The sequence below is a fragment of the Stegodyphus dumicola genome, chromosome 3 (assembly GCF_044657685.1).
Source record: "Stegodyphus dumicola isolate Sdum_Otavi_A_Nest chromosome 3, ASM4465768v1".
Lineage (NCBI taxonomy): Eukaryota > Metazoa > Arthropoda > Arachnida > Araneae > Eresidae > Stegodyphus > Stegodyphus dumicola.
The window spans coordinates 164,331,111-164,356,392 of record NC_140770.1 but is presented as its reverse complement, the minus strand read 5'-3'; the positions used below and the strand labels follow the sequence as shown (position 1 = coordinate 164,356,392).

The 25,282-nt window shown below is 36.4% G+C and overlaps 1 protein-coding gene across 2 annotated transcripts in view; it reads left to right on the top strand.

Annotated features, from left to right (window-relative positions):
* The window catches only part of LOC118191757 (organic anion transporter 3-like), a 91,856-nt gene that overhangs the window by 61,447 nt on the left and 5,127 nt on the right, over nucleotides 1-25,282 (top strand). For both annotated transcript variants that reach the window (XM_035362607.2, XM_035362608.2), the window contains 2 exons: nucleotides 1,120-1,243; nucleotides 20,342-20,414. In XM_035362607.2, the coding sequence (XP_035218498.1) occupies nucleotides 1,120-1,243; nucleotides 20,342-20,414 (197 nt within the window). The remainder of the gene's footprint in view (nucleotides 1-1,119; nucleotides 1,244-20,341; nucleotides 20,415-25,282) is intronic.

Here is a 25,282-nt window from a genome sequence, read left to right as displayed (position 1 = left end):
CCCTCTTTCATTATTTCATTAATATTTTATTTCAATGCAATAAAACAAATATAGTCAAACATAGGTTTGATGATTGTCAAATGATTAATCATAAATATGGTTAAATCGTCTAAAATTAATCAATTTTAATAAAGGTATGTATTACTAATTGCTAATTTTTTATTTATACATGCTGTTGAGTACATACAGGTTCGCAATAGATTGAATGCACATTGATTATAGCTTGATAAAATTTGTTTTACTAGAAGAAATGCTTTAAAGCTATGGAATTTTCCACAGAAATATCCCTACAAGTGTTCACAGTATCACACAGTACAATCAGCAGTTGCACTTCAAACTACTAAAATCGTTAAACATAGTGCAATGCAAAGAGCATCTAAAGAGAAAGTAATCCGATCTCACGCTGAACTCGCAACAATAACACAGCAGCTAACTAAGCAACTGAGAGCAGATGCTCTCTCTCTCCGGGCTTTTACAGTATTCAACCGGCCGCAGATATATTTCTGCTTCTCGAAATTACTGGAAAGCAATACAAGGGTGGAATTACGGTTACAGTTAACATAGTGGTCAATTACATTTATTTAGTTTCAATACTTATTACGGTGATACAGGGATCGGACTAAAATGGAGCAAAATTTAGCGACTTTTGGCGAAAACGTTGTCAGCAAAAACCGCCAAACCGCTGTCGGCCAAAACTTTCGTCAGTTTGGCGATATCTCGCCAAATTACTGAGACAGCCATTTGCTCACTGTTAAATGCAATTGCCCCTGTATTTTTACTTTTTCGACATAGTTTTCTCTTAAAACTTGTCTCGCACTGCATTACGCAGAAAAATACAATTTTACTTAGAATTCTACTAAAATTACCTATCTAAGTACAAAACTCGTGACAATACCATTTATTCAACTCCTTTAAAAACGTATACAAGGAAGATGTACAGCAGTTTCAATGCAATATAAATTTTCATTAGTTTTATACATTTCAGAATGTTCCAGCGAAAACACTCATTACATCTAAGCTGTCCCTTTAGATTGGATTGTAAATGATAGTATTTTTAAATAAGATCCTAAATAAGTAAACTATATTAAATTGCTCACAGTTGTATTTTATCTTTTGCAGTTGTAACTGAGAGAGGTCTTCATCACTTTGCTCCTGTTTTCGCCCTATTAGGCAAATCCATAGCAAACGCTTCATTTCTTACCTTATACATGTATGCTATCAAGACTTTTCCTACTGGTGTCAGGTAAGTTCTATCCAACTAGTAGCTACAGAATCTTTAAATCATGTATAATTAATAAGAATAATTTTATGAAATTTTATTTTCAGACATGATAGGAAGGATTCTTAAAATGTAGAAGTCATAAGTTTACGATATTTCACCATATTAATCTAGCCATGCGGACGGAAATGTAGTCAGTGACTTTGATTGCCATACTGACTGTCCGGGATATTACCAGGGACAGTACCTTCAATTTATGCAGAATCAGGGTTAATCCATAAGGTAGTTAAAAAATACAATGAAAAGAAATAAAGATGTTATAACTAACAGTAAAATACTACTATAAATTTATACCTGAATTTTCAAGCAGTTTATTCTGAAGAATAAGGCCTCCCAGACGGTATAGTAGTTAGGGTAGCCAACTGCGATACCAAAGGGTCTGGGTTCGAATCCCGGTAAAGCATAGTTGTAACTGTCTGTTCCTTCATAGGATGCAAGGGTGGTCCACCTGTCAGGTGTCTCCATAATAAAGTTGTAGAGACATTAGAATTTTTTGGAAGCAAGAGAGATTAAAAACATGAATTGAACCACGGACCTCTGGAATTTGCGCCCAGCGTACAGACCACCACACCACGAAGGCATGCTAGGAAGGCGGGAGAAATACCTCATATACCCCCCCTTTTAAAGGGTGACTGAGGTTTTTAGGGGACCCAATATCCAAATCCTGAGTGTGGAGAATCATCATTCACCAGCCTTTTAGTTCGGGCGCCACTGTAGAGACATTAGAATTTTTTTTTTTTCTGGAAGCAAGACAGATTGAAAAATTATCAACAGATCAACCGGGAATCGAATCACGGACCTATGGAATATGTGCCCAGCGTGCTGACCACCACACCCCGAAGGCATGCTAGGAAGGCGGGAGAAATACCTTATAAAGTGACGACCAATTCTGGCCTTAGTAATGGCCAAGCCGATGTCGGTTGAGCGCTCGCCATTGGAATTACGTATATACTACCTAGATTTAGGATGACAGTTTGTTGCACTCCCAATGCTTCTTCTTTTTCTATTGGTATGATAACTCACGACTTAGAAATTTAAATCTACAAAAATGAACTATTTATAAAAGTGTGTCTTTATTAGAAAAGATACTTTAGGCTATGAAGTAATAGAGTGGAATTCACAAATAAACCCGAAAAGAAAAAAAAAAAAAAAAAAAAATCTGAAAGAGTTCAGATAGTAATGATCGCCTGTTAAGGTTTGTTACGCTCTCGCTGACCTCATAATTTACCATACTCCTGCTGCACTCACTTCTGCTATCTTTATTATTACGCACCATTTCCTTCGCACTTACGTCATATACAATTCAAAATTATATAAAAGCAGCATAGCCGTATATGTTTAGAATTCACGATGCAGTATCAAGTGTTGGCATACGGTTTCCCATTTTTTCAGTCTTTTCTCGGTTCACCATATCAATGTTAAATTTTCCTAGTAACACAGCTTGCAATTTTTTTCTTTTTATTATTAATGTTTCATGTGTTAACTTTATTTATTATTTACCTTTACAACAATTTTTGCACTTACGCCACATAAAATTTGATTCAACAGCAAAATCACAAAATATTTAAAAACAGCATATTTTTAGAATTTCCGGTAGGCAGTCTCGCTCGCGCGCTGGAGTTAAAAATATTTTATTCCGTACAGTGTAGCCACTGCTCGCTTTGAAATCGTTGAGTTTGTTAATTAAAAATTCAATAAAGTTTTACAAAATATGAAATATAAAATTTCACAATTCAAAATTCGGACTTCCAAGTGCACATGCTCGGGTGGCGTAATGGCAAACCGCACATTGAGTTGATCAATGTTAAACGAATTTCGTTTACTGCGCATGCCCAGGATAGAAGTTGGCGCAATTACAACTGTGGCTCAATTTTAAAAGAAGATAAATACAGTATACGGTTGGTATTGTGTTATCTAGGCGTAAACATTTCGGAGTTTTAAAACTTGTCAGGTTGTAAGTTGCTTCATTACTTAAAGTGTAACTATCGATTGTAAACTACGCAAATTTTCGTTTAAGAAGAATTACAAAGAAGGAAAATCATTACAAGATATATTAGCGGAATGCCTATTAATTATACTTCTGAGGAATAAAAGCAATTGAGTATTTACCATACGTTCCATTCGTATTTACTTTAGCGAATTAAAGAATAAATCGAGTCTACATTACTGAAATAAAGTCAAATAAGTGGGCTTTATTGGAATAATCAATACATACATATAAAACAGCTGAAGTATGTGGTACTCATACATATGCCTGCAAACTGACCCTATTTCCAAATAACCGATATTAAATGAAATGTTTATGAACAAAATAAACCAAATGAAACAGAAACACATGCAATAAGCACAAATTTCCGTAGTATTTCAATTATAAAACAGTAAAACCATCATGACTAACAGGCTTCTTGTAGGGTTGCTTATGCCCCCCTTAGTCTCCAGTATTCCCTCCCACGCCAACGGTACATCGTTGAGCGTGCGCAGTAAGCGGAATTCGTTAACATTGATGAACTCAATGTGCGGTTTGCCATTACGCGCTCGGGTGGAGGACTACGTTATTCAAAATTTGTTGACCTTAGGTACCGTCGTTTTTTCACAATGCGAAAACATGCATACATTCATGCAGATTCTTCGTTAGTTCATTTCTTTAATCATAATACAGTGAGATAGTATTTGAAACAACAATTTGAAAAGTGATTCGATGTTTAGAGTGAACGGCGCAAAATCCCATTTCGACGCTAATAGCCCATTTAGGCTAACGTCCTTTTGGAATACTAATTTTGTACTGTTCTATCTACTATTTTACGCATTTAATCAGTAAGCATTCGCTCAACTTCATATCAAGATTAAAATTAAAATTTTAAAATTAAAAAAAAAATCTGAAAGGTTTCAGATTTTAAATTTCGTCCAAAGCAGCGTTTTATTAACATTTTGTGTGTTACCTTTACTTATTAAATATCATGTTCTTTGCTCTTAAACCATTAAATTCAATTCAAGAGCAATATCACAAAATAATTTTTACATGAGCATATCTTTATAATTTCCAATAAACAATCTCACGAGCTGGAGATAAAAATGTTTTTTCTGTACAACGTTGCCATGGCTCGCTGAAATCCTTGAGTTTGTTAATCAAAAATTCGTTAATGTTTTACAAAATACGAAATCGATAATAAAACAAATTCCAAATTTCAAATTCGGCTTCTAGATGCCCATATCCGCAGTAGTATTACGTCATTCGAAACTGGATGGCTCTAGGTACCTTTGTTTTATCGCAATGCGAGAAACAGACATACATTTATGCAGATTCTTCATTATTTATTTTTTTTTTCAAATATAATGCAAGGCGATAATATTGGGTGGCAACAGTTTGAAAAGTGAAACGGACGTTCAGAGTGATACGACGCAAAACGAAAACAATAGTCCCTCAGGAAAAAAAGCCCCTTTGGAAGAAAAAGGAAAATGCCCGCCCGATTTTATACCTAATGAGCATAATCGAATTCATTCAGGATCACTTCAGTCTTTATTTTGCTTTGCTTTTTAGCGCTCAAATTATTCCGAAGCAAAGATCACAAATTTTCTTTCGAATCCGAGGCTCCGTCTTTCAGCAGGAAGCTATTCTGTGAATTCAGGAAATAACTTAGAATTTCATCTAAATATTAAAAAATTTGCTTATTTTATTTCACAAAAATGAGTACCTCATTTTATACTCTTAAAATAAGTTCACTCGCCTTTGGGATATTTCACTCTCTTTCGTCTAGAATTCTAGTTTCTCAGAGCACTTGAGACAGATTTCTCACAATCAGTCACCGTGTCGTCTAACTCAAATACAAAGGTAGCAAAGAATTCCAATTAAGTCACTCAATCAAGCATACGTTTCTCCTAGAGGAAACGGACTTAAACGAAAGTTAGAACGATACGAAAGCAAACAAAATGGCTAACCGATTAGCCAAATAGAAATACCTTATACTGTAACTGAAGGCTCTTAAAAATGTTTTTCGTGCTTCCTTTTAAATATATATAACAGAAAGTACTTAAGTGACTGCAGGTGAAAAGGAAGTCTCTTGTTTTAGTTAATGAACTTTGGATATTATAAAGGAAATCAGAAACTGAATTATCATTCTCAAAACACTGAATTGCCATCCTCAAAAATCTCTGAGAATGGTAATTCAATTTTTTCTCCTTAATTCTGGAAGAAGATTTATAAAAAATGGGAAATTTAGCTTAACTTAATAGATCTCAGTGCAAAATGTTAGACAGAGAGCTTTAATGCTAGGCGCCTTCTGTGACTTTAGAGTACTTCATAAAAGAGGTACAGCATAAAATTGATAGGTAAGAAATATTAATCGCGTAAATGATGTTAAAAACAGAACCAAAATGTCAAAAAATATTTCTCTTATTTCAGCCGTCTTTCCGTAAACCAAATAAATACACTATAAATTCCTATTTGTTTTCGTACGGTTATATAGTGGACAAAATGTGATAAAACATATATGAATGACGAATTTACCAGTGTTAAATGTAATTAACACCCATGGAAAAAGCAAAAAGAAATTTTGTATTGACGTATTCCGTATTTCCTCACGTATCCCCTCTACCTTTTTAACGCCAGGTTCTGCAAATTTTTTTAATTTTCGTGTCATTTTCACTCTCCTCAATGCGTTCAGAGATCGAGCTTCCCTAAATTTTAAAATAGATTCGTTCACGTAGTTATTGTTTTCTTCTTACGAACAAAGGCAAACTAACTACCCCTAATAAACTACCTGAAAAGGACACGTCCAACCTTTCCCTTTTAACTGTTGAACTGTATGCCAGCCTAATACAAGAACAGACCCATCACGGTAAAACAAGACAACAACAAGAACGGGAGAGATTCGAGTTACAGGAAAGTAAAAACGAAAAGATATCTTACTAGATATTGTAATGGCGATATTATTATGTATTCTTCTTGGAATGAGGGTTTCTTTTAAAGAAATAATTTTGCAACATTTACCTTAGTTTGGCCGTGAACTACTTTTTTATTTTTTATATTCTTGTTCTAACCAGTCCTTCGTAAATGAAATTAGTCGCATAATTTTTCCATCTTGATTTCGGACGATAAAATTACCGTAATTTCCGGAAGAAAGGCAGCATCAGCGTAAACGCCGCACTCGAGAAAAATGGCGGGAAAAAAATTTAAATTACACAGAAACGCCGCATCAGCGTAAACGCCGCAATAGATTAAATTGCGCGTGACATCGTCGTGGGCCGTATAGATGCAAAAACTCAACCTAAGTCCTGATATATGACATACCAGTTAAGAAAAATGCATGAAATGAAACCATAACTCAAAAATAAATTAAAGGTAAGAAATATATAGCTTCTGTGCCGTTTAGAGACATTTTCAAAAATTTTCCGCTTCCTTCTTACTTAAATACTATCCAACAAGTACTTCTACCCAAACTGATGGGATCTGTATTTGGCAGAATGCCAAGAAAAAATCCATTCATGCTGAAGGGGAAATACGTCAGAGTTCGTTATTGCGAGGCAGGTGGAGTCGTGTTCGCCTTTGAAAAAAATTGCAGAAATGGCAGGGGTGGGAAGAGGATGGGTCCTGGAAGATTCATCGAATGGCAGAGGAGAGAGACTATTCAAACTGATGAGAATGTTGATTTGAAAGGGGGAAGAATGTTATTGTTCTGAGATCTCGTTTAGGGTGAATAAGGCATGTAGGTCCGTTCAAGGGAAAGAATGTAAACAAAATAAAGCTCGCAAAAATCAACTGAGTGGTCTTTTGTGTGGGAACAGCACCAGTCTACGCACAATGACAAAGCCATCCAAACTATGTACAATGACCATCATAGGAAATATTTTATTTTTAGTGCACCTAAACGCCGCATGGGTAGAAACGCCGCACCCGCTGAAAATTTAAGTTTTAAACATATAAACGCCGCGGCGTTTCTTCCGGAAATCACGGTGGTAAAAAAGAAGGGGGAGAATAAGAGAGAAAATAGTTTTTGAAATAAAACATTTTCGTTCTCTATTACGACATAGGTCCTTAGTCTTCAGGAGCAAAATGACCGCTCAGTGGAGGCGAGAAAAGCAGTCAAATAAATAGAGAAATCAAGCGAAGCAAGGACGAAATGAGTATAGCGCCATGTATTAGAGCTTGTTTTGGATTACTTAAATTTTATTGATTATAATTTTATCACAAATTGTAGGGTTATACTTGATCTGGTAATGCTATTTTAATCCTATAACCCTAACAAATGTGAAGTTAATTATCGCTACGTCTGAGAGTTAAAATAACATAATAAAATAAAATAATCTTGAGAAAGTTAAAATAACGTTTTTACTCAAACAAAATTAGGAACATACGGTGTCAAAGACTACACAATTAAATATTATACTAGAAACCGGATCACTAACTCTGACCGACCGTCGGAATTAAGGTGCCGGCAGCGAGAGACTACAAAGGCAAATAATTGAAACTACTATAGCTGGCAGGAAACTAAGCAAGTAGCTCACACGCGACGCCAGAAACGCCCTTTGTCTCAAATCCGAAAACCTCATATTCAATACTAATTTGCATTCTGTGACGAATACGGAAAGGAGAAGTAAAGGCAGAAATCAAAATAATTGATTAATTAATGTAAAATTCCGTGCAAAGTTATTAAAATTTTATTTATTATAATTTTACTGTAAATTATTTAAGCTATGTATTAGTTATCTATTAGAGCTTTATATAAAACATGAGCTAGTCTGTTTTGGCCTAATTTTACATGTTAGAAGTTGTTATTAATTATTTAAGCAGCAGTTTATTTAAGCAGATAATTTATTTATAGTACTGCATTGCATTTACTATCACGAATGTTGTATAAACACAGTCAGAAATCCCAGTCAACTCTTAATTGCTTGTAAGTAGCAAATAAAGTAAAGACGTCCAGTTTTCTAACATTTAAATTGAACATTATTTCGTTATATTTGCGCAGCGCATGCTGTTGAACTTCTAGTTGGGATATGAGCTGTTGAACTCATATCCCAAAATTTATTTCTAAAGATTGAAAATTGCCAAAAATGCACACATTCTATCTATAATGACTTAAAAAATAGCTGCCAAACTTAATTCAGCTTAACTGAAAAGAAACCTCTTTTTGGTGAATTTGCCAAAATCCCTGAGAACGGTAATTCAGTTCCAACCCCCTTGATGCTGGAGGAAATTTTATTAAAAAAAAAAGACCTGAACGTTTTCAGATTTTACATTACGCCCGAAGAGGCGTTTTTTAACGTTTTATGTGTTACCTTTATTTATTAAATACCGTGTTCAATTCAACAGTAATATCGCAAAATATTTCAAAAGAGCATATTTTTAGAATTTTCGAGCATTGGTGGAAAAAAAAAATTCGTACAGTGTTGCTATTGCTCGCTTTGAAATCGTTGAATTTTTTATTTAAAAATTCGTTAAAGTTTTACTAAATATGAAATAGATAATAAAACAAACTCTAAATTTGGGCTTCCAAATGTCTATATTCGAGTGGAGGACTACGTTATTCAAAATTTGATGTCTCTAGGTACCGCTCTTTCTTCACAATGAAAGAAACATACATACATTCATGCAGATTCTTCGTTATTTAATTTCTTTAAATATAATGTAGGGATTTGAAAATTTGAAAAGTGAAACGCCGTTTTATAGCGGACGACGCAAAATGCGAAAAGGAAATTAAAAGCCCTTCTGGGCAAATAGTCCCTTTGGACTAAAAATGACAAATTATTCTTATTAAATAGGTCTCGGTTTAAAATTTTAGACAGAAAATCAACTATCAACCAAGTTAATCGAATGGCATAGTTAGAACTTTTGCCGCCTAGGGCTCTCCCTTAATTTATCATGCCTCTTACCATATAAATAAATAACTACAAAAAATGTCAACATAAAATTTAGGGAAATAAATTAAAATTCTTTGTTTATTCAGGTAAAAAATTTTAATTCTAACATTTTAAAGTTATATTATTATTTACCTGTTTTTTTCTTTCATGTAACCATCCATGACATTGTAGATATCTATAGGATTGCTGTTATGTAAACACTAGAGGAAGATTTCTTAAATGCAAAATATGCTTTTGTAATTCTTAAATACTTCTTAAATGATTTGTGTTTAAGAAACGCTTCTCACCACTAGCAACACTTGAGCAATCGAGAGAAAAATTTGGATTAGTATTGCAGTATTTGGAAATTTGGTATGGAGATTGTATTTTAGAATATCTTGCAAAAATTTAAAAGAAACCCCCTTCCACGTTCCGTTTCTATTTCCCTAGCAATAATTGAAAAAAAAATTATGAAGTAATTTTTTTCTCAGCGAGGAATTCTTCCTTATGAAGTTCAACCGTGATCATAATTTAGTATATATTCATAATTTGCGTCCAAAAGTTTCGATGGAATAAAAAAGGTATAACAAAAGCGTACAGCTGTTGAAATTACGTAGTGATTTCTTTGAATACTTTATCTAATATAAAAAAAATATTTCTTCTCAATTTATTCCGTATGACAATTTAGAATTTAATTGTTCTTCACCTGCCACCACGATCCACTTGATTAACCTCTATAAATAGTTCCACTCGAAAAATGCCGCGTCTAAAAATGTGCAGCCCAAGACGGATCGCCCCCTCCCTACTCCACTGAGTTAATGATGTAAGAAACAAAGAAAAGATCCCAAATATCCTCGCCATTTCAGCTGCATTTTCAGAATGTAGACAATCATCGACTATGGGTAAAGGAAGCGGAAATAGATATAAGTCTTCTGAACAGCTGTAAACTTTAGCCAGCCGCTGAATAAACGATTTAAATACATTATGAAATGTACTAAACATTTTCTAGAACACGAGCAGAGGAAAGTTACTATTCTTTCAAAAAGAATGCAATGTAAAAAGAAGGAAAAGAAAAGTTCTTAAAGGCAAAGGGTTCATATTTTAACTATCGCCCAAAAGGCTGTTTTAAATTTCAATATAGTTTAACAGTAGAGATTATCGATAAAGATGATCTAGGTAAAATAGCGAAGCTTTTATAGGATATTAGTGGAATATTCAGTTAGACCAACATGCGAAAGTTATATATGTTATGGACATTTAAAAAATGAAAAAAATATTGTTATGAATTTTGTATAAATGTAAATAATTTTAATGAAATTATATGTAAATTGTATTATCCCTCGTATAATATAACCTGAAAGGCCACAAGAGTGCGAATCATTGCCGGAAAATAAGGTTATAGGATTAAGTCCTTTTAAAATTGAGTTAAATGGCTGTCACGCCAGATCAGGACGACAGCGCCAAGTTGGCGGTGGTTTCAGCGTCGTAAAATTTAGCAAATAAACGCTAAAAGGCAACAGACATGGCGACCATTTTGGTCCGATCCCTTTGTAACTGTAACTATGTAACGTCCAGCATTTCCGAGAAATCGAAGGCACTGGAAATTTCTCGGCGGACGGAGGAAAACTACATAAGACCGCAGAGATTATCAATTTTCAGTTTAATTCAGAGTATTGTGCGAGCTTACACATTTAAGGCTCCTTGCAATGCCTTGTGTTTAACTTTCTTGGTAATTTGAAGTGGTAAATACTGTACTCTGTCATAGTGAGAAGTGGGAGTATTTTTGGGAAACGCTTCAGAATTGTAGAGTGTTTCTTTTGGAAAAATTAATTTTATCAAGCTGTTATCTGTTCTGTATGCATCGGGTTCATTACACACGTAACAATACGCTACGTAATTCTATAAAAATATTTAATGCTTTTAATTAGATATATCATGAAGCAAATGCATTTAAATCGACCAGATAAAAAATTTAAAAATTTATTATTTCTAAGATACACACCTTATAAGGTATTTCTCCTACTTCCCTAGCGTGCCTTTGTGGTGTAACGGTAGCACGCTGGGCCGGTATTCCAGAGGTCCGTGGTTCGATTCCCGGCGAAGGCGGTTGCTAATTTTTCATCTTTCCGGCTTTCCAAAAAATACCTAATGTCTTTACAAGTGGCGCCCGAACTAAAAGGGTTGTGGATGATGATTCTCCCACCCAGGATTTGGCGACTACGTCCCCTAAAAAACCCTAGTCGCCCTTTAAAAAGGGGAGTATATAAGGTATTTCTCCCGCTTTCCTAGCGTCCTTCGTGGTATAGTGGTTCTGCACGCTGGGCCGGTATTCCAGAGGCCCGTGGTTCGATTCCCGGCGAAGGAGGTTGCATATTTTTCATCTTTTCTGCTTCCAATTAACCTAATGACTCTACAACCTATTGTTTTTAAATACACTGCCCTCCAAAAGTTAAAGAACAGCATGTTTTTCAAAGCTCAGCATTACAAAAATGTCAGTAACGTTTAAATTTGCAGTTTATATGCATGATATTAAAGAACTTTAAGAAAATATGTGCAAAAACAATAGCTACCGCTTTTATTTTACAGAAATGAATACTTATATAGGAGTTAGAGAAAAAATGCTAAAACTATAAGTTTTGTTCGCGAGTGTTGATATTCAGTTGCTATTAGCGATTTCGTTGACAATATCCAGGAGAGTCTGTTAGTGTCCAGGAGAAATCGTTTGCCCTATTCATTGAGGTGTCGGACGATCGGATGGATGGAAATGAGGATGTCACAAGCTGATGCTGCTAGACGGCTCAATGTGTCTGGTAAAGTGGTCCACCGACTATGGAATCAGTCTGAATCCGAGAAGTCTGTGCCTAGAAGACATGTTCCAGGCAGACCAAGAGTTACAACACCTGCGGAAGACCGTTATTTAGCTCTTTTGGCTCGAAGGAGGAGTAACATTACTGTGCCTCATGGCAGATCATTTAGTGGCAACAGGAACACAAATATCAGCTAGTTGGCAGACTTCTGCACAATACAGGTCTTTATGCTAGACGACCAGTTGTTTGTGTTCCCTTGACTTGAGGATAGAGAGGTGCTCGTTTATGTTAGGCAAGAGAACACGTCTCCTGGACCGGCCAACAATGGGCGTTTCTTCTCTTCATAGACGAGTCCAAGTTCACAATGGAGACGGAATGAAGTCGTCAGCTGATCTGGAGGAAACAACGCACCAGATACAACTAATCTCACATTATGGAAAGACATAGTTATAGAAATGGTAGAATAATGGTTTAGGATGGGATCTCTCTCGGTGGTCACATTGACCTTCATGTGTTCCATGAAGGAACTTTGACCAGTGAGAAATATTGAGACGAGATCCTTGATCAACATGTCCGCCCATATGCTGCTATTGGTCTGGATTTCTTCTGATGGATGACGATATGTGACTGCAACCAAACTGGGGTTGCTGAAGAATATCTTAGGGGTCACGGTATGGAGCGGAGGAAAAGGCCAGCTCAATCCTCAGACCTAAATTCGATAGAGCATCTTTGAGACTACCTTGGGAGACAGGTTGCTGTTTTAAGTCCTCCTGCAAAGTCATTAGATGAGCTTGAACAAGGATTACTCTGTGTCTAATCGTTGCTTCCCATTTTATTGACTGATAATTTAATTGACAGCATGGAATGTCGCTGCCCTCAATGTATTGCAGCTAGGAGTGGACGTATTCCTTATTAGAGCACATTTTTGTAATGTTACCGCCATATTTTCCTTCAAAATATGATGTACTGTTTCTCCAAGACTGGAGTTCTCTGCAAAGAGTAATTCATGTTTTTGTTGAATTTTAGAAACATACATTTTTTAGAAACATTTTGTTGAATTTTAGAAACTACGTAGCGTATTCGGAAACTAAGTACCGTTTATTCTAGCGCCGTCGCAGCGCTGTGGTAGGCGTCCCGCGCATGCGCACTAGCCTTTCTTGTTTACTGACTTTCAATTGTCGCCATTTTGGTTGCTTTATGTTGTGTTTTCAGTTTGCTGTGCATATTCAAAATGTTTAAGACAATTAGTTCTCCCGCTGACTGTGAGATTCGTGTCGTGATTAAATTTTTGAACGCGAGGAATGTTAAACCGGCCGAAATTTATCGTCAAGTGACAGAAGTTTACGGTGAATACGCGATAAGTGATGGAATGGTGAGAAAGTGGGTAAGAATGTTTAATGCAGGTCGAACAAATGTCCACGCCGAGGCTCGGAGTGGTCGGCCTTCTGTTGTCACCGATGATTTGGTAAGGAAAGTTGATGAAGCAATTCATGAGAACAGACGCTTCACAATGACAACTCTTTCAGAGGCATTTCCACAAATTTCACGTACTGTTTTGTTCGAAATTGTGTCTGACCGCTTGAATTATCGCAAACTGTGTTCCCGATGGGTTCCAAAAATGCTCACTGATGTTCACAAAACAAAGCGACTTGGTAGTGCCCTGACATTTCTCACGCGGTACAGTGATGAGGGAGAAAACTTTTTAAACCAAATTGTGACAGGTGATGAAAGTTGGGTGTGTCATTTCACACCAGAATCGAAACAACAATCGATGGAGTGGAGACACACTCATTCTCCGAAAAAACAAAAGTTCAAAGTGACAATGTCATCACAAAAAATCATGTGCTCTGTCTTCTGGGATAGGAAAGGCGTTTTGCTTACTGAATGTCTTCCCAGAGGTGAAACCATCAATGAGGCACGATATTGTGAGTAACAAAACTAAGGCGTGCCATTCAAAACAAACGAAGAGGAATGCTCAGTAAAGGAATTGTGTTGCTCCATGACAATGCTCGGCCCCATACTGTTGGTGTCACTCAATCGTTAATTCGACAGTTTCATTGGGAGCAGTTCGATCACCCGCCGTACAGCCCGGACTTGGCGCCGCCCGACTGTCACTTGTTCCTGCACATGAAGCGCGAGCTTGGTGGCAAGCGCTTTGGATCTGACGATGACACGAAAAATGCTGTGGAGTCGTGGTTATCGAAACTGGCGGGAAGTTTCTTTGACGATGGTATACAAAAACTGGTCACCCGCTATGACAAGTGTTTGATCATTGGCGGAAACTACGTTGAAAAATAGTTTAAGACATGTATTTTCATGTAAAAATAAAATTGGATTTAAAAAAAAAATTGTTTTCTATATTTTTAGTCCAAAGGGATTTGAATCCCGAAGGACTATTAGTTTCGTTTTGGCATTTTGCGTCGGACTCATAAATGTCGGTTCACTTTTCAAACTGTTGCCACAAAATGTTAGAGTCCTGCATTATATTTGAAGAAATTAAATAATGAAAAATCTGCATAAATGTATGTATATTTCTCGTATTGTGATAAAACAACGGTACATAGAGTCATCGAATTTTGAATAACGTAATCCTCCAACGAATATGAGCATGTGGAAGACCAAATTTGAAATTTGTTTTATGATCGATTTCCTATTTTTTAAAACTTTGACGAATTTTTGATTAACAAACTCAAGGATTTCAAAGCGAGCAATGGCAACGTTGTGCAGAAAAAACACTTTTATCTCCAGCGCGTGAGTCTCTGTATCGGAAATTCTAAAGATATGCTCGTTTTAAAACTATTTTGCGATACTGCTGTTGCACTGGATCTTATGGTTTAAGTGCGAGGAACATGATATTTAATAAAGAAAGGTAACACACAAAATGTTAAAAAACGCCCCTTTGGACGTAATTTAAAATCTGAAACATTTCAGATTTTTTTTTTTTTTTTTCCCAAAACGGTACTTAGTTTTCGAATACGCCTCGTATGTCGCATTCATTAAAGAACTGTTTAGTGAACATATCCTCTAAATCTATTTCTATGTTGCTTCATTCTCAAATTAGACGGAAAAAACATGCTGTTCTTTAACTTTTGGAGGGCAGTGTAGTTTAGTTTGTTAATGAATAACAGACTGTTTAAATATGAAAAAGTAATATCTCACGCTTTTCCGAACGGCAACAAACTCGAATGAAAAGTGAGACAAAGAAAATCCTGTTTCGAGACGAATTTCTCCTTTTGGGTTAAAATAATAATAATAATTATTTGGTGAAAAGCAGTGAAATTCAGAATGAATAATTCTGTAAATTAGATTGAGTTGTATATGCTGTATAAATATTTAATGCAATTTATATAAAGATTTAGTTCTAAGATCGAAGGAAATAGTTCAAAATATCAATTTAAATCCTACAGAACTTCACATATTGGCAAGATACCCCGAAATTCTACCTATCCAAATCGCTTGTTCTTTGCAGATGAACCCTAACTGCTCTTCCTCTAAAGCCCGAGTTAACGTTCCTGGACAGCCAGAAAATTTTTCGTTCTGTATTCTATTTGGAATCGAATAAAAATGTTTACAATAAATCTGAAAAACAACCAAAAACATCTATTTTTGCTTCGATTTAAGTTGAAAACTAAAACACTAACAGAAACTTAACAACCACTCCTTGTGAGCTGAAACTGTAATAATTATTTACAAGGTAAGTATAAATTAGAGACCAAAAGCTCTGCTAAATTAGAGAAAAACAAACTACTATCAGAGTGCCTTTTATCATAATTATGAGTTGAACTTAAATTCACCGATAATTAGCACATCAGTCTAGTACATAGAATATGAGAGTTACAGAACTCCTGCCGCTAAACCGGGATAATGGTTAGCGACGCTGACTACCGTATCGAAATGCCTGGCCTCGAGTCCCGAAGAAGGCAAGGATGTTTCTAAATGTATAGTGTCTGTGCGGCATAGGGATGAGTGAGTGAGTGCACCGCTATGATGGCTTCCGACCACGGACATGAACCAAACGGAATTATATACCATCACGGCGGGGAAGACTCCAGAGTAACAAGGTTGAATATTATAAACTAATAACAGTTTTTACATATTGTTAACTGCAAGGCACTAAGCGTTATTCTGGTTATCTGCTTTAAGTTCTGAACTTTTGAAACATTATAATATTATCCACGGTTGTTTCTGCTTAGGCAGTGTTCTGAGATTTTCTCTATTTTATCAAGGGCTATTCTGTTTTTGAGTGTGTTAGTCGTCCACATTGCCCAGGCACAGTCCGCTGGTTTCTTCAAGTGCCAGGTTCTTGTATGTACACAATGGAAGTAATAATGGTCCGTGTCGCCTTCCTCTCCGCATTCGCAGAAAGGAGTATCCCTAAGTCTGAATCTGTTCAGGTATACTGGGAATGGTCCATGACCTGTCGAGGACTGTGTTAGGCTAGCACAGTGGGTCTTTATTTCCATGTTAACTTTTGGCAGTAAGCGAAATGTCCTTCGTCCTACCTCTGCCTCTGTCCATCTACTTTGCCAATTTTGTAGCAGACTTGTCAAAACTGTTCGCTTAATATGAGACCAAGGAAGTTTAGTTGGTCTTTCTAATATATCCGTGCAGTTGGCTGCCTGCTTGGCCAGTAGGTCAGCGGCTTCATTGCCTTGAATCCCTGTGTGAGCGGGAACCCATTTTAAAGTGGGTCTTTGCGAAATAGGCATTGTCAGAAGCTGTTTCTGAATTCTGTATACCAATGGACTCCGGCTGTTTTGACTTGCGATAGCCGTCAGACTTGATGCCGAATCACTGAATATGGAGAATTTCTCCTGTTGACATGTGTTCGCATATCTAATTGCAGCACTGATAGCTAGAAGCTCTGCTTGGTATACCGAGTTGTTCAAGCCTAATTTCCTTTTCCACTCGAATGTTACAACTCCATTTTCTAGTCTACAGAAGGCGCTGCCCGTACTGTTCTCAGTTTTGGAGCCATCTGTGAAAAGGTTATTACTGTACCTCTGAATTGGTTGGTCGTTTATACTGATACCGTCAGAGAGATTAAAAGCTGCTGGATGAAAGTTATTGCAGTTGTTTTGCTCCTCGTAGTCCGAGTGGTGATAACTATGACCCCAGAGTGTTGAAGTTTGACCCAGCCTGGTAACCCTTACGATAGCTGCCTCCCTTTCTACTATCAAATCTAGGGGAGGAATTCCTGCTAGTTGTTGTAGGGCTAGTGTTGACGTGGTACGGTAGGCCCTGCATACTTGAAGTAGCTGCTGTCTCTGGGATTCAGGGCGTTGTTCCTTTGCAGGAAGAAGTCCAATCTGTAAAGAATTACTCTTTCCAATAGAATAGAGAGCTTTGTGGGCCAATAGAATAGAGATATGCTTTGTGGGCGGCTTGCACTATTTTTGTAACTAGTAAGTCGTAGAGATTATCTAAGGAGTTTCTGTCCTGGCAGTTGTTGAAATCTTTGATAAATTTCTCTACATGCGCTCGAATGTGTTCCCGTAAAACGGAATGTCCTCCAAATGCCGTTTCGAATCTTTTCTTTATTATGTAGTCTATAGGAGTATCCAGCCTGTAAGTAATAATTTTGTGATCACTGAGTGACGGCAGGTCACTCACTGTCCAATCTTGTATGTACGGAGTTGTATTGGGAGTTGATATTGTTAGATCTGGCCACCCTCGAGCTCTAGATGTTTCAAAGGTAGGCGGTGAGTCCTGAGCGTTGATGACAATGAAATGCTTACTGTCCAAGAATTCGAGTACCGCAATTCCCCTTCGGTTCTCCGAGTCAGCACCCCATAGTTGACTGGTGGCGTTGAAGTCTCCTGCTATGATACAGTGTGATGCCCCAGTTAGAAGGTTAGAATTAAGTTCGTCTAATAGAGAGGTAATATCTTCGCTCGGGGGTAGATACACAGCAATAATATCAATGCTGCAATTACTAGTGTCTAGTCTGATGGAGACTGTATGCTCTGTGATTTTCATTAGGAGAGGGGAGAGAGGGCCACTGTAAATAATCGCAGCTAGCTGATTCTTTGAGAGAAACGTTCTGCTGTGTGTTGGAACACTAGGAATCACTCCGTTGTAAACGTATGGCTCTTGGAAGATTCCGACATTGGCAGCAGTATGTGTCATTACTTGCAGCGTATTTATGGTTGCTGCATAGCACTTCTGCAAGTTACACTGTAAAAATCGAAAACCTGCTATATGTTTGTTTAGTGTCATCTTGGTTTAGTTCTTTGCAGTGGTCCTTCTCAGACTCTCGAAATGGGCTCCATACACTGGGCAGGAACTTGAAGTAGCTGGGTGATCTGTGCTGAAAGAGGTCCCCTTTTCGGAATTACTACTGCAGCAATTAGTGCAACTCACTTTTTCCGAGCTACACTCCTGCGTCGGGTGGCTGTTACCACACTTCGCGCAAACTGGAGCGTTTTTACAGTTCCTGCTATAGTGACCGAACTCCTGGCAGTTGTAACAGCGTAGCGGCATAGGGATACTCTAAATATGCGGCGAGCCGAAAGTCCTCTCGAGAATTTGATGGTAGGGGAAGAGGTATGGGAGACCCTCGGACTCGTCCACCGGGAGTGCTGCCCATCGAAACTGCGGGCGGAAGTGAGCAAAATCGTTGTGTCACCTGTATGGTGCTCAATGTTCTTGCCAACGTTGCACTCTTCACCACGTCGAATTTCGTGAGCTTGTTCTGCTGTTACTGACAGATAAGTGACATAAGTCACAACAACAGCAGAACTCCTGGCTAACGTTCTCCACTAACTTACGCTATGCTCTTACTAAACTTACGTTCTCTATCGCTTTTTAAACTCGGTTTGCGTTTCTGGAGGAGTTGACGTAAATACAGAACTACACGAAAGATTTAACATAAAATGATAATGCCTGTTTTAAAAATAAATCTTTTGGTTCCGCCCAAGACAGATAAAAGAAAGAGTATTGTTGAATTGTTTGCTTGATTTATATTCTTTTTTCTTTTTTTTTTTTTTTTTTGGATTTAAATAATGTAGTATATTTAAATAATATAAAAGTGATGATGGGATAGAGTTTGCATGTTTCTAAGAAGTTATTAATTTATTCAGGTGAACATGTGTGGCCTACAGATTTCGACAAAATGTAGCAGTAAAGTAGAAACAATTATGTATTTTATATAATAATACTTTCATTGTTTACTCTCAAATTCATTGCTTAGCCAAAGAATTTTTTTCCCCAAAAAACTCATACAAGATGACATTATATAAATCCCTTCTCTATGACAAGAATTTTTATCTTAAAATGCAAAACTGAAAAAAAAGTAATTCTTGTGTTTGTTTGACTAGCTCTGAAAAAATAAAAACAAGTTTATGTGCTTAGTTTCAGGGCCTGCGTATATAAAAATTGATTCAATTCTTTTATTTTAGTTAAATTATAATGAGTTGTTTTAATGTTGTGGGGAAAGGTGTAGTTTATGTTTCGTTTAATCGAAATGAAAATGCGTAAACATTTTTAGCAGTATAATGCTTTTAGTTTAGCAGTATACTGTTTTTAGTTTAGCGGTATAACTTTTTTTTTCCTAGCAATATAATGTTGTTTAAATTATGATGAGTTGTGGGGGGGAAGGTGTATTTTATGCTTCGTTTCACCAAAATGAAAATGCTTTAACTTTTTTTAGCGGTATAATGTTTTTAGATTAAATACGATAAAGAAAGAATAAAATTACGCCACGCTATAGTAAATACATGTAAAGGCTTAAAAAGAATCCTATTACCTCAGGTTCTCGATTACCCACAAGTGCTATAAACGTAGTTAATCCGGATGTTTAGAATTCTATTCTTGAAGCATTAATAACATGCTATTTTTAGGACGAGATTATAATTTTCAATATTGAAAATATATTATTTTACCTCGCATTTTGTGACAAAAGCCACTAAGCAATGTACAAAGCGGAAATCATGTTTTCGAAAAGGAGATGCAGTATAAAATACATATGTAAAAAAAATACAAAGATAGGAAAAATGCAGAAAATATTTGAAATATATTTTTAGTTTATAACTAAATGTTTTATTTATAACAACTGCACTTCTGGCTTTAACTCTTTACTTTTTTTTTTATTTAATCTGATAGATGAAGATGCATAATATATTGCATCCATAACTTAACATAATCCAGACTTTAATTCAAAGCAAAATTAGCATTAAAATTTTTAAAAAAAATGAAATGATAAAAAAATGAATTGAATCAGAAAATTTTAAGGAATTGAAAACTGACAGTTCTCAATAGTCGAAATCTGAAATCCGAATTGAAATTAAAACTGAAGTGTTTGGATTTCCAATCCCTAGTAGAAATTTATTAGAATTTAGAAAATTGTTTCTTCACGCGTACTTTACTAATAGAGTTATAAGATGTCCAATTATGTCATTAAACCTTTTTAATTTTCTAGGGGTCTAGGGCTATCATCCTGCATGTTTTGGGGTGAAGTGGCTCACCTTTTTGTTCCTCACTTTGATACTTTGGTATGTGATATTATTTTGATATTAACTCTAATGAATAACTGTTAGTAACATGATGATTTTTTATACATGCAAAGAAACACTCATATATTTTATACATAATAAATTAAAAATTAAAGAAAGAAAAAAAAAAAGGTTTAACAGCATGCAGTAACGTTGGCAATGATATTAAGAGATAGCTGAAAGTGTCTGATAAATATAAATAAATAAAATAAAATATTAATTAATAATTATGAAAGGCCTATATATAAAATCAAATATATAAGGACCATGTATGCGTTTAATACAACTAAAAAATATAATTCTCTATTACATATATTTTCTTATGGATTTTCTAGCTTCCCGAGCTGGAACTTAGAATTAAAAAATTAATAATTATTATGAAACGTATGTATAAAATTAAATATAAAACACTATATGTATGTGTAATGCTACTATAAAAATATAATTCTCTAATGCACATACACTGCTGGCCATTAAAATTGCAACACTAGGACGGAATGATCTTGTAAAGACATTAGGAATTTTTTTGGAAGCAAGAGAGATTGAAAAATTAGCAACGCCTTCGCCGGGAATTGAACCGCGGACCTCTGGAATATGCACCCAGCGTGCAGACCACCACACCAGGAAGGCATACAAGAAGGCGGAAGAAATAGCTTATAATCTGACGAACATCAAAATCACATCAAAGGAAGAAGAGGTTGAAATATTCAAATGATTAGTATTTCAGCGCATTCAGACGACGCTGGAGGGTGAAACGACATCTGAAACGCTACATAAAAGAAAAGTTGTGTCGTGGACTTCTCATTCGGAAAGTGCTTCGTAAGGTCGGAGTTTGCTCCGAATATCGTGCTATGCCTCGAATAATAAGAAGATATTTTTACGAGCAAGTGTTGGAATTCGATAGAGGCAGGATCGTTGCCTATCGAGAGTGTGGATTATCCTTCTGTTATATCGTCCGTCGCACTGGTCCACATCCAACCACTGTCATGTGAATATGGAATCAATGGGTTGCTGAGGGTCATATTGAACGGAATGCAGGAATGCAAACGTCCTCCCATGGCTAATGCTCGAGAGGACAGACATATTGTAAGGTCAGCCCTGCAAAACCGTACAGCCATATCACGGACCATTAGTCAGGAAATGGGCATGTTTGCAGCACGCCCATTATCCGCTCGTACGGTGCGTTGACTTTTGCAACAGCGTGGACTATCAGCACGACGACCATTGCTTCGGCTTCCCCTTGACAATGCAGCGTAGAGAGAGACGGCAAATGCGGTGCGCCGAACGGCAAAGCTGGATACAAGAGTGGCATAATGTCGTCTTTTCAGACGAGTGCCGGTTTTGCGTGCAGTATTCTGATGATACGTGTTTGGAGGCTCCGAGGAGACCGCACATCTCCTGCTTGCATTCAATATCCGCATAGGGGCCCTGCACCTGGTGTGATAATTTGGGCAGCCATTGGGTAGACGACTTGCACATATCTAGTTCGGATCGATGGTAATTTGAACGCAGATCGGTACATTTCTGGCATCTGATGTTCCGTGGTTGTGCCCTATCTTCGAAGCCTACCGAACACTATCTTCCAACAAGATAATGCAAGACCAAATCTTGTACGTCGTGTTCTGACCTACCTCGATACACAGGATCTTCGGTTGCTGCCCTGGCCTACACGATCTCCAGATCTGTCACCCATTAGAAACATCTGGTCATGCGTTGCTGAGAGAGTGGCCCGCCACCCCTTTGCAACTAACAAGGTTGATGAAATGTGGCATAGATTTGAAGCCGCATGGAATGAATTGCCTGTTTCTGTCATACAAGTCCAGTTTGATTTTATGCCTAGCCGAGTAAGGGCCGTTTTTATTGCCATGGGTGGCAGCTGTTTCTACTAATTTCGCACCCCTGTAAATCCCAAACTGCTTACAAATTTAATCATTCTGTCTTCCTGCCATACTGCTTACGTACAACAAATATCGTTTTTTTTTCTTATTTATTTTTTATTTTTTTTATTTGCTTTCCTTCATGGTGTTAGTTTTAATGGCCAGCAGTGTATTTTCTCATGTAGTTTTCCAGCTTTCCGAACTGGACTTTAGAATTAAAAAAATTGATCAATTTTTATTAAAAGTATACATATAAAATAAAACATATAAAGGCTATATATGCGTGTAATACTACTATAAAAAATATAATTCTCTAGTGCATATATTTGATCATGTAGTTTCCTTGCTTTCCGAACTGAACCCTAGATTCTTATTTGAAAACACATTGCGAAACGCTGTGAAGGAATTGAATAAATGTAGCAAATTCGTTTCTAAAGTTCATTGATGGTGAATCGTTTGAGCTCGGCTTATCAAAATTCGGAAAACTCTGGTGTCGTGTCACATATAGAGATATTTGCAGCTTCTAGTAAAAAAATAATTTTGGATATTTATTTTTGAATTTACGTTTAAGAAAAAATAATAATGAAAACTTGTCCAACGCAAAAGGTAAATGTTAGCATAAAACTTTATTCTTCATTTTTTGTGGGTGTTATACTTAAAATAATACAAAGCATAAAAAAAAAATCTTAAAGCTTTCAGATTTCATATTATGCACAAACAGATGTTTGTTTTAATTCACAGACACTTACACATGTCGACAGCATTTGGGCTAACGCCACGTTGTGATAAAAGTATTTAAAAACAGCATATCTTCAGAATTTCCGATAGACAGCCTCTCGCGCTGGAGATAAAAATGTTTTATTCCCTACAGTGTTGCCACTGCTCGCTTTTAAATTGCTGAATTTTTTTAACTCAAAAATTCGTTAAAGTTTTTTACACAATATGAAATAGGTAATAAAACAAATTCGAATTTGTCACTTTGTTGCTGAAGTTTGATCATTTTTCAACTGAAGATGGACTGAAACTGAAGATGAAGATTCATATTATTTGCATTTTAGAATCAAGCGCTAACTAACTACATTTGTTAGCCCGTTTCTTTTGTTTACTTTGATACCATTCAATGCTGAAAATCGTTTTCACAGAAAAATATGTTGATGGAAAAATTGTTGGCAATACCTTAGACTTTTCTATGCAGCTAAAAGGTGTTACGTAATCTGTTCCAGGCATTCAAAATCTCCCGCAAACACGGTAATTGAGTGCACCCGTCTACCAGGAATACACTCGAACACACTTGAGGTAAGCGCAGCACATATTGACAATGATAAGGCCGCTGCAAGAGAGAATTTTTGTATTACGCAATTTCTTGTCTGCATCGATGGCTCTGGAAATGCATGATGCGTGTCATCCAAAGGGATTCATATGCTGCTTACGACACCCATGTCACCGGTTCGCCAACTTTATTCTAAAGTAGCAAGACTATAAAGCGACAGGCTGTTATGTGTTTTCCTAGTTTTCTCCCTTGTTAACGTAAATACGCGCCAGGTTTTCTTTGAAAGGCTTCGACGAAAGCATCCCTTCCTCTCAGACAAATAATCTTAGCGTATGTTTTGTTATAATCGAATAGAAACTATAGAAAACTATAGAAAAAACTTTTCATCCTCGTTTAAAATAAGAATGATAAAAGAATATATACCGTATTTGACGGCATATAACTTTTTTTCCTTGTGTGTGGCCGTCTAAATAAGGGTGCGTCTTATATGCCAGTGCGTCTTATATGCCGTCAAATACGGTATTAATAGAGCGATTTCTATTTTTTTTTTTTTTTTTTTTTTATGTGTTGCAATTTGAAGCAGACGGGAGGAAAAAACATTTCTTGCCGAAACTTTTCTTCTGAGTTTGCCAGTTCTATGCACTTGACGACAAATTGGCGATATTCTTACTTCCTGGTACGAAGTGTTGTTAATTGTTAAAATTTTCGGGTATGATACTTCAACGAAAATATCCATTTTGACCGCTATCGAATGCAATTTAACGATGTTTTTGCGTGACATCTGTACGTACGGACAGAATAAAGGACTCTCTTTCCTAAAACGGATCGAAGAATGGTTTTAAAATGAATTCAAAAGAGATTTTTTCGTGACTTCTGTATGTACGTACGTACGTATGTATGTATCTCGCTTACCTCAAAACGAGTAGTCTCAGTTGAGTTTTGAAGTTGAAATTTTGTGTAATGGACTTCTATAACATATAGTTGTGCACCTCCTTTTTTGGTTGCAATTGGCAGCACCAAAAGCATATATATATATATATATTATATATATGCTTACTCTGTTACCTGGCTAGGTGAGCTCAGTTCTTATTCTTACATGTTGGTAAATTGTGCATTTAAAGTCATTGAAATATGTTCTATGTTCCGATTAGGGTTTTTATGCTTTACTTCATCTGCATGCAATAGCTGTGGAAGTATCAACAACTGAAAAATTGTTCAAGTGCTAGTAAGCCTAACATTACTATTTTTACTTTTGAAACTCGGTAGAGCAGTGAATTAGGTCAGTTTCTGCACCTTCAGTGTCTTTTTGCCAATTGAGACTAAAAGTAAACTTTTAGTTTTGTGCATCGAAAAATCTGCCTTCTTGCCCTCTGGCCGAATTGCTAGTTTTTGCCTAGAAACTCCAATTCTAATTGTAGAAAAAAAAATTAATTCATTTAACTTTATTTGGTGTTTTCTGATATGTTTATTTATTTATTTTTTATTTACTTATTTATTTTTTTTACAGTTTTTAACATTTTTGACATTTCATGCATTTTTGCCTTGTAATGAAGTGAGAACTATGTAGAGACATTAGATTAATTGGAAAAGCCGGAGAGATGAAAATTTAGCAACCGCCTTCGCCGGGACTCGAACCACGGACCTCTGGAATACCGGCCCAGCGTGCAGAACCACTACACCAGGAAGGGACGCTAGGAAAACTGGAGAAATACCTTATATAC